This window comes from Sorex araneus, chromosome X (genome assembly GCF_027595985.1).
Source record: "Sorex araneus isolate mSorAra2 chromosome X, mSorAra2.pri, whole genome shotgun sequence".
In the NCBI taxonomy this organism is placed as follows: domain Eukaryota; kingdom Metazoa; phylum Chordata; class Mammalia; order Eulipotyphla; family Soricidae; genus Sorex; species Sorex araneus.
This window is the reverse complement of record NC_073313.1, coordinates 281,400,875-281,414,292: the sequence shown is the minus strand read 5'-3', so window position 1 is coordinate 281,414,292 and position 13,418 is coordinate 281,400,875. Positions and strand designations below refer to the sequence as shown.

Here is a 13,418-nt window from a genome sequence, read left to right as displayed (position 1 = left end):
GATAGTGTGTTTCATTGTCAGAAAATTAATTTTTAAGGAAACACTGGACACTCATAGTATAACTATATGTATAGCATCAGTGACATTAAGTTAAAATGAGAAGATCATTTGTCACACCTTAATTCGGACACCAATATGTTCAGTTTTGCATATGATCCTCAGTTCCTTGACAATTCCTTGTGTTTTATTTTGTCACTGTTCATAGATTTCATATCACAAGATATACATAATATTGTTACACTTTTATCCATATTTCTAATGATCTTAACATAGATTTATTAGCTACTGTTAATGTCAAAAATATGTAGTTTGATTATGTAAAAGAGAAAACTCAATGATAAAACTTGTGGAATTGATTTTTGCATCATAGCATTTTGTATGTAGTTGTTATTTAAAAAAAATATCTAAATGGAGGCCTAGGTTTAAAAAAAATTCTTTGTGTTCAATCCTATCTTCTGTTTTTCCTAATCCATTGTCTTCTTGGAACTTTTGTGACAACTATAGTTCCAATAGGGGTAAATTGTATACAGAAACAAAGGTATTTACTATCCTGAGTTTCTATTTAGCTTTCCTCATAATTGCCTCTTCATTCCCAAAAATGCAGTGTCTTCAACCTCAAGAGCTATGTGATATATCGCTTCATACCAATCATAATACATTCAGAGACAGAGTCAGCCCTAGCATATTGACTTTATTGAGTGTGTTTGCATTCCTGATATCTAAGTTGTAGAAATGAGGAATTGATTTTTGAATCTGGAAGGAAGTTGAAGTATTGCCTAGGAGGGCATGCAGGCACTCCCCTTAGGTATCGATGGGTGGCAAGGAAGCTCTGGGTTCCTGGAGATGTATGAAGAGAACAACAGAGAATAGGATAGGCAGGAAACAGCGTCAAAGCTAAGATGGCTTTAACATGCTGAAGCCCGCCATCCCTATGAATCCAATGGTGCATGATAAATACCCTGAAACCTTTTAACCTTTGACTGAAGGTCAGCATCCAAAACTAATAATACATAAGAGGGCAGCACAGAACAATATGCTATAGAGATGCCTCCAGATCCTGAAGTCACCATCCATTTAAAAAATAAGTTAATTGACCTCAGCTAATATAACCATATTTAAAGTTCTAGAATTTCTGCAGTGACACCTCATACTCTACACCACTGATGTTCCAAGAACAGCTCACCACATTTGATGGTATGTAAAGTAGAAGGCAACCCATCTTGGGGAGGAAAAAAAGTGTGTGTGTGTGTGTGTGTGTGTGTTTGTATAATGTGTATATATATAATGTATATATACTCACAAGTCTCAACCTCTTATAGCATGTTAGTAATCTCTTATACAAAGACTTAATGGTCCCAGGGTGAAATACAATAGCCTTTACACACTTTCCTCTAAGGAAATTTTCTTTGAATAATTTTTAGTGGATTATTCATAACAAGCAACACACAATAAATTATTTATGTCCTGCTTTGGGGGCATGGTCTGAGGTCAAAGTGGAAACATTTGAAATACAATTGTGGGAAGATGTAATAGTGCTGGGATTGGTGTTGGAATATTAAATGTTACAAATTATTGTGAACTGCTTTATAAAATTAAATTTAAAAATTAATAATGAAATAATAAACAAATAAATATCAAAACAGCAAGTCCTTGGTGAAGCATTGTTAACAGGGCTTGTCTAATGGGATATGGATAAAGGCAAGGAATAACCGAAGCATCTTATGTCTCAAGTCGTTCCATATGACATCATTATTAAAGGAAGAAAATTAAGTGTCATCCTCACTGGGATTGCAGTTGTAGTAGATCTTTGATAACTTACTAAGAAATTAAAATAGCCTCCTGATGAGTCCTCCAGGATTTAGGGAAGGTTACTGAGTTCATGTGCTCAAGAGAGCAGTTTCACCCTAAGTTGTATAAGGCAGAACCTCCATAGATAAAACCAGACATTTTCAATTATATAGGAGAGTGCTCAAAGGATTAAAGGGAAGAGGTTGAACCTTTATGACTCAAGGTCTTTGAGACATTTCTTTAATCACTTTTCCATGGAATTGTTTCAGAGTCAGATATATCTGAGTTCAGATGTTTCCTTCTATTAAGAATGACCCAGCACTAGATAGATCATCTTTGCAAGCTTCCATTTTTCCATGTATAAAATGCCAGACATTCACAATCTGGGATTGATATGAAAACGGATTGAAATAACCTATATAAACAATAGCAGCACAATGAGAAATACATAAGAATTACTCAGTACATTCATCATTTTCCTAGTTTATGGTGCACTGGGTTTTATGCGATTCTTTTATCTATAGCCTGTGTTCTTACTTAAAAAGCAGGATTTTCACAATGCACAAATCTTTGCTGTAGACAACTGCTTGGCTTGATGCTATTGTCAGAATATGAGTGCTTTTAAATTCTGGTGATAGGTAGGCACTGTTCCAGGATTTTCAAAGCCCAGAAGGCAATTTAAATTGTTCAATGCTATATATTAGTCATGAATCAAGCACACTTGTTTGGCTTCCTGTTACAAGTTTTAATTTTTTCCCCACTCACAAAGCTGTTTTCCTTCCTGGTTGATGACATACCTGGTGTTACTCAGTGGCTCTCCTGGCTCTTTGTCGTAGTCTTTCTTCTGGAGATGCTCAGGGGAATTTGTGGTGTCAGGGACATAGCCTGGGCCACCCATGTGATACGCGCACAGCTCATGAGGCTGTTTTCCCAGCCACTGTTACAAAGATTTAAAATTTATAAATTCTATAATCTTATTTTCAGACTCCCAACTATTCTACTTTGGATAAAGAAAAAAAAATGGTCTTGACTACAAGCAGTTTTTATATTAATTGATGAAATTTGGAAACAAATGCTACTAGGAGAACCAAAATGTTGGTTGATGAGAGAATCACCAACTCAAATCAGTCTAGTGAAAAGTACTTAGGGGAATTATGGGGCTGGAGCGATAGCACAGTGGGTAGGGCATTTGCTTTGCACGTAGCTGACCCGGGTTTGATTCCTAGCATCCTGAACATTGCCAGGGAGTAATTCCTGAGTGAGCCAGGAGTAACTCCTGGGTGTGACCCAAAAAGAAAAAAAAAAAAGTACTTAGGGGAATTATATGTATTTCTGAAGATTCATTGACTCCAAAACATACACCACTCTTTCACCACTCTTTAAAGAATTGAAGAGTTTTTTAAAGAAAATACTTTAAAACCCTGGGGTTTACAAAGTTTTTCATGATGATTTGTTACAGGCATTCAATATTCCAACACCAACCCCACCACCACTTTCACCTTCCCTCCACCATTGTCTCTATTTGCCCAGTAACCCCTCAAGTTTGCCCCCATAGCAGGCCCACAAAAATAATTTATTGTATATTGCCTGTTACCATTAAATGGCAGCAAGATGATCAAAAGATATTTCCACAGAAGAAAATTTGCAAAAATTGTTGCATGTCACCATGGGCACATTAAATCCTTATCTGAGGGTTTAGTAAGTTGTTGTTGCAAGTGAAGCCTTCTGTGGTAATGTGTTTGTGAGCGGACACTGCTTGGTTTCTGCATGACAGCCCATCTGGCCTGCTGTGCTGCTTCGGAAAGTCAGTGTTGTAAATCTGGGGATGTGGAGTACTCCAGAACACCCTGAGTATTCAGCTGAGCAGCCCTCCAGAAGCACAGGGATGGGTGCGGAGGTTGGCCCTCCGGACTCCAAAAAGGCCTGGAATTTTCAGCTACAAAGACCCATGTACCTGAAGTTTTGGCAAATCATGTTCTGTGAGGCTTAGTCCTGAGGCCGTGCCTTTATCCATAGCCAGAAGCATGGAGGTGGCTTTGGGGTGTGGGAGCAGCTGCCAGGGCTTAGTTCCAGCAAGAGCTGTCCTGCCCCCTTTTGAAATTTCCCCAGAGGGACAAGGCTGAAACCAGGCCAGTAGATGTGCTCACATTGTGGTAGCAGTGGGATGTGGGTGGGGCTGCCGGTTTATGCGACAATGAACTTTTGTACTAGATGTGACCTCTGCATGCAAGTACCTGTAGTATAGAATTGATTGCATATATTTCATCAATTATAATGATAAAATACTAATTTCATCATTATTACCAAAGTTGAAACTTATCTAAATATCACTGTCACTGTCACTCTGCGGCTCATCTATTTGCTCGAGTGGGCACCAGTAACATCTCCATTGTGAGACTTGTTACTGTTTTTGGTATATTGAAAATGCCACGGGAAGCTTGCCAGGCTCTGATGTGCATGTATCTAAAGATATCTTAAGATATCTAATGTGACAATCTTGTTTAATTTGGTGAAAGGATCAAGGAGAAAGGGTCTTCTTCTGACAACATATAAAGTTATACTTAAAAGAGGAAGGAATTAATCAGAATCAGATGTGTGTGTATGAGAGAGAGAGAGAGAGAGAGAGAGAGATTAACAGAGAGAGAGAACCAAGAGAACCCATAAACATACTTTTGCATGTATAATGGGGTCTGAGGTTTTGAGGAATAAAAAAAAAAAGAAGTATGCATCAATTGTTGTAGAATCCACCACACCCATTAGTTCATTGATGTCAGAAAAGTCCTGGGGTGTCAGGGATTAAACCCAGATTCTTACAAATACAAGGCAACTGATTTACCTCTTGAGGTACACCCAGACCTGAAATGCAGATAATTTGGAAGGAATATAGAATGAATGGATTACCTTAATTAAATACTTTAAGGGGAATCAGAGTAGGTAGAGTTTAGAGTTAAAAGTTGTTCGATAAAATTGGAGAAATAAGAAATGTATCTACACATATGTATACATATACATATGCATATAAACATTTTAAAAATGTAACAGTGTAATGCAAAAGTCAAATTAGGGCAACTATATATTTTTGTGATCTTATTCCTTGAAGAATTTCAGTAGATTCCATAAAAATTCTATAAAAATTTATGTGTATAGAATCTTATCAGTCACTCTGTTTGTATGGTTTTCATAATAACCATGTTAGTTGTAATTAATTGTATATAAAATGCTAATGCTTCTTTTAAAACCAGAGTAATTTTTTTTTTTTGGTTTTTGGGTCACACCCGGCGATGCACGGGGTTACTCCTGGCTCTTCACTCAGGAATTACTCCTGGCGGTGCTCAGGGGACCATGTGGGATGCTGGGATTAGAACCTGGGTCGGCCGCGTGCAAGGCAAACACCCTACCTGCTGTGCTATCGCTCCAGCCCCTAAAACCAGAGTAATTTTACAACACAATATCACTCCTGTACTTTCCTTCCTTGGTGCAGGAATATGTAAAAGGTTTGTTCTTATTTCAAAGAAAAGCAGAGTTCTAATTTTTCTACATATATTCATAGCTCTTTAGAGCCTCTGTGTGTTTCTTTATCCAATATAAAAATATCAGAGTATTAAAGCCTTCAGATAAAGCAAGTAGTTTTATTATTCCAGACAAATTTTGGCCTTATTATACTGTTTCATAAGAATTCTTTTTTACTCCACTCATGTTACTAATTAAAATAAAAAACTGATAGTTTTATTAATAAGGAGAATTACTCATTAGGTTGAAGAATTATGAAAATTAGAAAAATATGTATTAGTAAAATCCATATAGCATGTTTCTACTAGCCAGTTGTCATAAAAATATGATTATAGTTCTGTTTAGATTTGTTCTCTGAGTCCCACCATAAATTTAACTCCAAGTCAAGTATTTAAGTTGAATCACTCCTTGATGCTTACTTTGATTACCTGAAATTACTTCTGTTTCCTTGTAGTCTACTGTTTCATGCAAGATTCATGTTCTAATGTATGGCCAAGTGTTGCTAGATAGAAAACTGAACTCTCTAGGTTTCAAGAAAAACACTGGCTATTAGCAGAAGATGTAGGTCAGTAGGCTGGAGCATATTCAGAGTAGCAGACCCACATTTGATCCCCAGCACAACTGGGAATGACCCCCAAGCACGGAATCAGGAGAAGCCCCCAACTAAGATACAGATGAAATCAATCAGTGTCTGTTATATACACAGTATGAATGATCAAAACTATTTTTTATTCTTCACCATTGTATCCATATTTGAAATGCTCATGATGTTATACTTCTTCCCTAAGTAATGCTTACCACTGTAATTGACTGTAGTCAGGGTCAATATGCTGTGTAGGATCTTTCTCTTATCAAAAATACTTAATCCTGAGGGTAAGAGTGTGTCTCAGTGGGACAGCACTTGTCTTTCGTGTGTGGAGTTCTAGCTTTGATAAAGCTCTGCCCCACCCTCAAAAAAGTCACTCAAAAAAAGAGAAAATGAAATTACCATTGAAGGTTACTATGGACAACTGTAGTGTGTGAAGCTGGAGAACCTTGAAGAAATGTACAGATTCTTAGAATCATGTAGTTTCCCAAAACTAGGCAACCAGGAATTAAAAATCCTAAACCAGCCAATCACAAGCCAAAGACAATAATAGTAATTAAAAATCTTCTCTAAAATAAAAGCTCTGGAACAAATGGGTTCACCAGTGAGTTCTATCAAATTATCAAAGAAGACATTCTAAATGTATTCCTTAATCTCTTCCAAAATATTAAGAATTAGGAATCTTTTCTAACATTTCCTATGAAGCCAATATTACACAGATACCCCAAAATTGATGAACATGCTCTTATAAAAGTTCAGAACAATTCCCCTGTCAAAGTTAACACAGAAATCCTAAACAAAAATCTTACTGAAATAATTCAAAACATTATAAAAAAATTCATGCATCACAATTATGTGGAATTAATTTAGGCATGCAAGAATGGTTTAACATATGCATATTAATTAATATAATCATTGTTTCATTGTCGTCCCATTGTTCATCAATTTGCTTGAGTGGGCGCCAGAAACATCTCCATTCATCCCTGTCGCACGTTAGTGTAGCCTGATGGCGTATTGGGGACTCTTTCAGGGTCAGGGGAATGAGGACCATCATTGTTACTGGTTTTGGCATATCAAGTATGCCAAGGGTAGCTTGCCAGGCTCTGCTGTGTGAGCGGGATACTATTTGTAGCTTGCTGGGCTCTCTGAGAGGGACGGAGGCTTTTGGGGCGGCCCCTAATAACTATTAAGTGTGATTAATATAATATGTAGAAGCACTGTTGTTCTGGTTCATCGATTTGCTCAAGTGGGCAACAGTAACATCTCCATTGTGATATTTGTTACTGTTTTTGGCATATTGAATATGCCATGAGTAGCTTGCCAGGCTCTACCATGTGGGCGAGATACTCTCGGTAGCTTGCCGGGCTCTCCCAGAGGGATGGAGGAATTGAACCCGAGTCAGCTATGTGCAAGGCAAACACCCTACCCGATATAATTTAGAGGAATGCCATCTAAATTTAGATAAGGATTGTATTTATCTCTATAATAATTTAGGTATGATAGTCATTTTGACAATGTTTATTCTTCCAATACACAAACAGATAATATTTTTTCACTTCCTAAGCTCACCTTCTATCTCTTAAGTGATAGATGTTTTAGGATACAGGTTTCTCAAATATTTTGCTATGTTTATTTCTAAATACTTATGCTTTGATCACTGTTTTCATTGGAGTTTTCTCTTTGATTTCTGTCTTCTAGTTCATTGTTGCATGTAAGAGTGTCACAGATTTTTGTGAGTTGTTTTTGTAGCTTTTAATTATTAAATTATCATTATTATTATTATTAATTATAATTAATATAATATGCCACGTAAACTAAAAATAAAAATAGTGTTCTCATATCAATTGATGCAGAGAAAACTTTGACAAGTTCTAACATTCATTTATGATGAGACCCTCAAAAAATAGGTGTGAAGGAAATCTTCCTCAAGATAGTAATGGCCATCTATTTCCAAAGCCATAGGCAATATCATTCTTAATGATGAAAAACTGAAAGCTTTTCCTCTGAAATGAGGCTCAAGCAAAGATACCCATTGTTTCCACTATATTCAATATAGTATTAGGAGTACGAACTATATAATTTTCAGGAGAGATAAAGAAATCAGAGATCCAAATTGGAAAAGGAGTCACACTATCACTATTTGCAGATGACATGATGATGCATAAGAATTCCACTAAAAGATTGTTATAAACAGTGAACCAGTACAACAAAGCCAACTCACAAAAATCTGTGACACTCTTACATGCAATAATGATATCCAAATGATAGTTAAATGATTCTAGTCACTAGATTATAAAAATGAGAAGGATAGGGAAGGGAAGAAATGTGGGGGAAGTATAATGGGAAGTACAATGGTAAGTGCAATGGGCAGAGAAATTAGGAACAGCTCTCAGGCATATTGGTAATGTAGAACTGTGGTGTATCTATATACCTGAACCACAGAACCAGCAAAACTGACAGTGTGAGATCAAAACTACAGCAACCAGCCTTTACATTGTACCTGTCAAGGATGCAAACTGGGATGGGGTGGGGTGATGGATTGGGAGGGAAGTTTACACTGGTGGTATTGAAACATTAACTCAACTCAATGGTGAATAACTGTAAATCACAGCATCATAATAAGAAATTATTTAAAAAAACCAGAAAACTTCAACAGTAAAAAGAAAACTAATCCTGAAACTAGAGGTGTTACACGTTATAGTTCAGTTAATAATTAAAATACTGAATTCTTCAAAACTAAAAAAAACAAACAAATATTACATAGTTTCATTACTTTCATAGACATATATGTTGCTGATTTCATTTTCTATGGAGATGCCAAAATATTTAATCCACATAAAATTAATTATTACATTCTAAACAGCACACTTATTTTCGTTTGTATTATGGTAAAGGGAGTATTAGACAATTACAAATAGCTAACTGTTCAATTAAAAACTCTTTTTATAAAAATAAATTTACGTGCTAAAAAGTACTTTCTGGACTGAAAAGCATATGATACTTATGGAATAATCTGACTACATTGTGTGGAATATTAATAAAGTCACGTTTCTGTTTTTATTTGTTTTGGGTGCTCAGGAGCCCAGGCCTTACTCCTATTTCTATTCTTGGAGATCACTCCTGGCAGTGCTCAGGGTCCCATATGTGGTGCCCAGGATCAAATATGGGTCAGTGCATGCAAGGCAAATGCCCTATCTACTGTATTATATCTCTGGCCATGAAGCCACATTTCTTGAAAATGATCTCTCACACTTATCTCTGCTGCTCGTTCTGTCTTCTTATTGCTATTGTCATGAAGCTTAGCTACATGCATTACCCTTTTTCTAGGAATTCTTATCTCAGCTGAGTCTCATCAAGACTTTAAATACTACTGCTAAACAGATCATTGAATTCTTTTTCAAATATATTTATTGTTCTCTGAAAGTCAGTCAAAGGTCTAATGGTAAATCATATAAAGCAATATATGTACACATACATGTACATATACATCAGTGTACATCCTATATATGTGTACATATATGTGAATTCATATGATTTATGTGCTTCTTTTAGTTATTCCTAAAGAATATTTGAAGCCATCATTTCCCCACCTTCTTGGGACTTTTATCTACTATCCTACGAATATGAGCAACAACATCTCTTTGCATCATAGAATAGTTATGATAAAGAAACAATAAACTGAATGAATATTCAAATTAGTGGTAAATAACTCTTAAGTGATAATCACAAAATAAAAGCAGAACTTATATGATGTTTCCTTTGTAGAATAAGGGAAGCATAGTTACATGTATTTATTTTTGGTACATAGTATTAGTTTTAGGAATTGGGGGATAATATATTTAGGTCCTAGGCATTGAGATAATGGTGTAACAGAAGCTACCACAATTAAACACAAGATTTTCTTCACTACATAATTTTACCAATATTTTATGGGAAGGTTATGCAATTTCTATTATGCAAAAATTGAGAATATGAGAATAATAACTACACAAATAACTAATTTATAAAGCTTCAAAATTTGATGTAGACATGTCAGTTGAACATATAGTTATAAAGACACTTATTTGGAACATATATCAAGCAGTAAGAACACAATTTTTTAAGTTTATCAAATTTGGGGACATTTGGGAAGCCTTTCTGAGAAAATATGGAAAATAGCAAGAATATTGCATTAGTGATTTTTTTTAACTAATTAAAGATGGGTACATGATTGAAAATGTACTTTAAGAATATTTTTCAAACAGAAGCTGTAGAGGCTGGAGCAAGAGTCAGGTTGGAAAAGCCTTGCACGCGGCTGACCCAGGTTCAATCCCCAAGCCCCACCAGAAGTGATTCCTCATTGCAGAGTCAGGAGTAATCCCTGAGCACAGCAGGGCATAGGCCCCCAAAACTTTCTTTAGAAGCAGCATTTTGAAAAATTATAGAGGAAAACCACTTTTAGAATGATTGCAGGAGTCTCATGTGAGGAAAAAGGGGTCAAGTAAAGCAGTCATGTCATGCTGAGAAGTTGGACAGGTCAAAAGGCATCAGTTCGTGCAGGTTCTCCTAAACCTCCTTTGGGAATTTAGGGTTCTTATCTATCTATTTATTTATTTATTTATTTATTTATTTATTTATCTGTGAAGCGAATTGAAAGGTTTGTAATAGAACAGGGACATGATTAGTTATTCCCTGGCGTGCGGAAAATGAATGGGTGTGATTGTGAAAACGCTGTATGGAAGTCTGTTCATGTGCAGAAATAATAATTAGACAAGAGGTTATTTGTGGCCATGCTTTGGGTGCTGTCACAGGGACAATGAATGGTTCATGATGGAAACACACTAGCATGGAAAGCAGCAAAAGGAACCACCTCATTAAAAGTTGCCAGGAATTATAGCAGTGTGGACTTTTGTGACTGTTGGTCAACAAAGAAGTGCCCAGAGAACTGGGCATGTATTTTAGGGAAAAAAAAGTCATGATTTTCTACTAAAATTATGCAAATAAACATTTTGACATAAATCATATGTAAGCCCCAAATTTATATTTTCAATAATAACCACACTGCCCTAGGTTGACCAATATTAAATTTTAGTACAGCTTTCCTAATATATTTATACATACAGCTATATATACATACATAAAACATGTGCACACTTTTTAAAAATCAAAGTTAGGCTTAGAATGCTTGTCCTCCTTTAAAAAATTTGTCAATATACTAAAAAAATAATTTCAGGATAAAATAACATTTTATGACATTTCATCATTGTGTGATGCAAGAAGATACAAATAAATGTTTTTAAATACTATTTTTTTCTTTTCTCTACTTTGACATTTACATTTAAAATAAAATTAAGTGAGTGAAAACTTTTTCATTCATATAAATATTCGAAGGATAAGCTTGTTAAGTACTAAACCGTAGTTATTGTCTATTTATCTAAAAAATGTCTGACCAATATCATGTTGGGTTTACTTGGTAAGTAAAGTGATGACTAAGAATAACTTAAGAAAGCACTTATAAATTATTCTAAACCTAAGAAAAAAAGTATTATTGCATTACCTTCAAAATGATCCAGGCTTTTCTTTTGGGCAGTATTACCAGGCAACATTACTTTGATTTTCATGTCGACATTTGAGGTATTACCAAAATGTGTTCAGCTCAGAACTCCATGTTAGTTCATTCTCTATGATGGGAACACTTCTGTTGCAATTTATTTATATTTATATATATGCATATATACACACACACACACACACACACACACACACACTTGGATGGCCCCCTAGATACTTTCAATGTGCTTTAGAGATTAAAATAAAAGAAAATAAAGAATAAACACACATTTGCAAGTTTCATTCAGGGTCAATTTAAGCTGTGTTTCTGTCAGATGCTATATGCAAAGAAGCAAGGTCCTCATGAAGCTTACTACAGGTCCCACGGCTGCAGGCTGGAATTTGTTCCTTAAACTTGATTCTTTGGAACAACTTAACAAAAAGTAGACATTCACAGTAGACATTCACATATATAAGAACATCTACGTTTTGAAATATCATATACTTTTACATGTGAAACTCAAGGCCAGTTCAATCAAGTCACTTTTGTCAAAGCCTTTTCTTCTAATAACCTATCTGGATTGTGCAAGATGTTCTCTTGTGATATCCAAGTGATTGATGAACTTATTTGGGTGGCAGAGATGAGAAGTATTCAGACTTTGTGGTTTCCTTAAATGAGATGAATAAGAGTTTCTATTTTCTGAATAGGACATAAAGTATGCTAGGCCTATTTTAGATGCTTCAGTGTGCTAAAGATGGTATTAAGTTTGGTGTTCATAAATTACTAATATGGAATAAGAGGTTGAATGTATTTTGAAAACTTAAACCTGTTTCACCTGAACATGTTTAACTAGCTAATAAGAAACATCAAAAAAGCAAAACCCTGAGCTCAATGGTCATTTTTTGGTAAAGCTATTATATGCTGTTTAAATTGCTTGTTCGGGTCTGTCTATAACATAAGTTTAATAACCTAGCTCAAATGCAGATTTCTAATTTTCAATTAACATAGGAATAATTTTGTTTGCTAAAATAAAATAAATGAATGAATGCCAAGTCTGAGACATGAAATGTGCTAGGTAGAGCTTTTTAAAATTCCAAATTTCAAAAAATCATGTGGCAACTGTATAGCTCAAGCTTTAAGTATTAACTTTTAACCTTTGACCTTACAGATTTTAACCAATGAAATGTCTCTTTAAACTTTAAAGGAAACAATGATAACGAGCGCCTGGCGATTGCTAGACAGCGAATTCCATATCGACTTGGTCGAGTAGTTGATGAATGGCTACTCGACAAAGGTAAAAAACATTGATTAAAACTTCAAATAAAAAATAATTTGAACATAACCAAGTAGTACTTCATTGTAACACTAATAAACATAAAAAATAAATTTTCCGTAAAACTAAATTAAAAACAAATTTAAAACAGTAAAATGTAGATAGTCATATGTGCATACCTTGTATAATAATTTCTATACATTTTTAGCCGTACCAGCTGTTTAATAATCTTGCCCTGTTAACTTAAGGTTAAAGGGACTGTTTAATATAATCCACTAACTCAATCTATGAAAATACTCACAGCAAGCATTAACCCAAAATGATAAATCATTCAGATATTATATTACATGTTCTAGCCTCTAAATTATTAACTAAAATATATGTAGTTCTGATATCTTTATTATGGTCCTGAAAAACAAAACAAAACAAAACTCTGGTTTAAACTCTAGGCTTCTTAAATAGTGGGCAATATGGATTGCCAGTCAAAATGAAGTCCCTTTAACGTTTGCAACCTTCTAAGAGCATTTGGGAACAAGCCCTAATTAAAACTGAACTGAAATTGTGTGCATGCTTTTTATGAGCAGAGATCAATCTGCTAAAACTGGATATTCAATTGGATGATATTGGTTCTGTTGCTGAGGATTGCTGTTTGATGGAAATGTGCCATAATTTCTCCATCGGTTTGTGTATCATTCCTGAAGCCGCTTTTTGTTTTTTAACATCTGAAGCTA

General features: G+C 35.0%; 1 protein-coding gene across 1 annotated transcript in view; it reads left to right on the top strand.

The window, feature by feature from the left end:
* The window catches only part of NRXN1 (neurexin 1), a 1,268,129-nt gene that overhangs the window by 1,085,461 nt on the left and 169,250 nt on the right, over positions 1-13,418 (top strand). Inside the window, 1 exon segment of the mRNA XM_055119847.1 lies at positions 12,619-12,708. Coding sequence (XP_054975822.1) covers positions 12,619-12,708 — 90 coding nt within the window.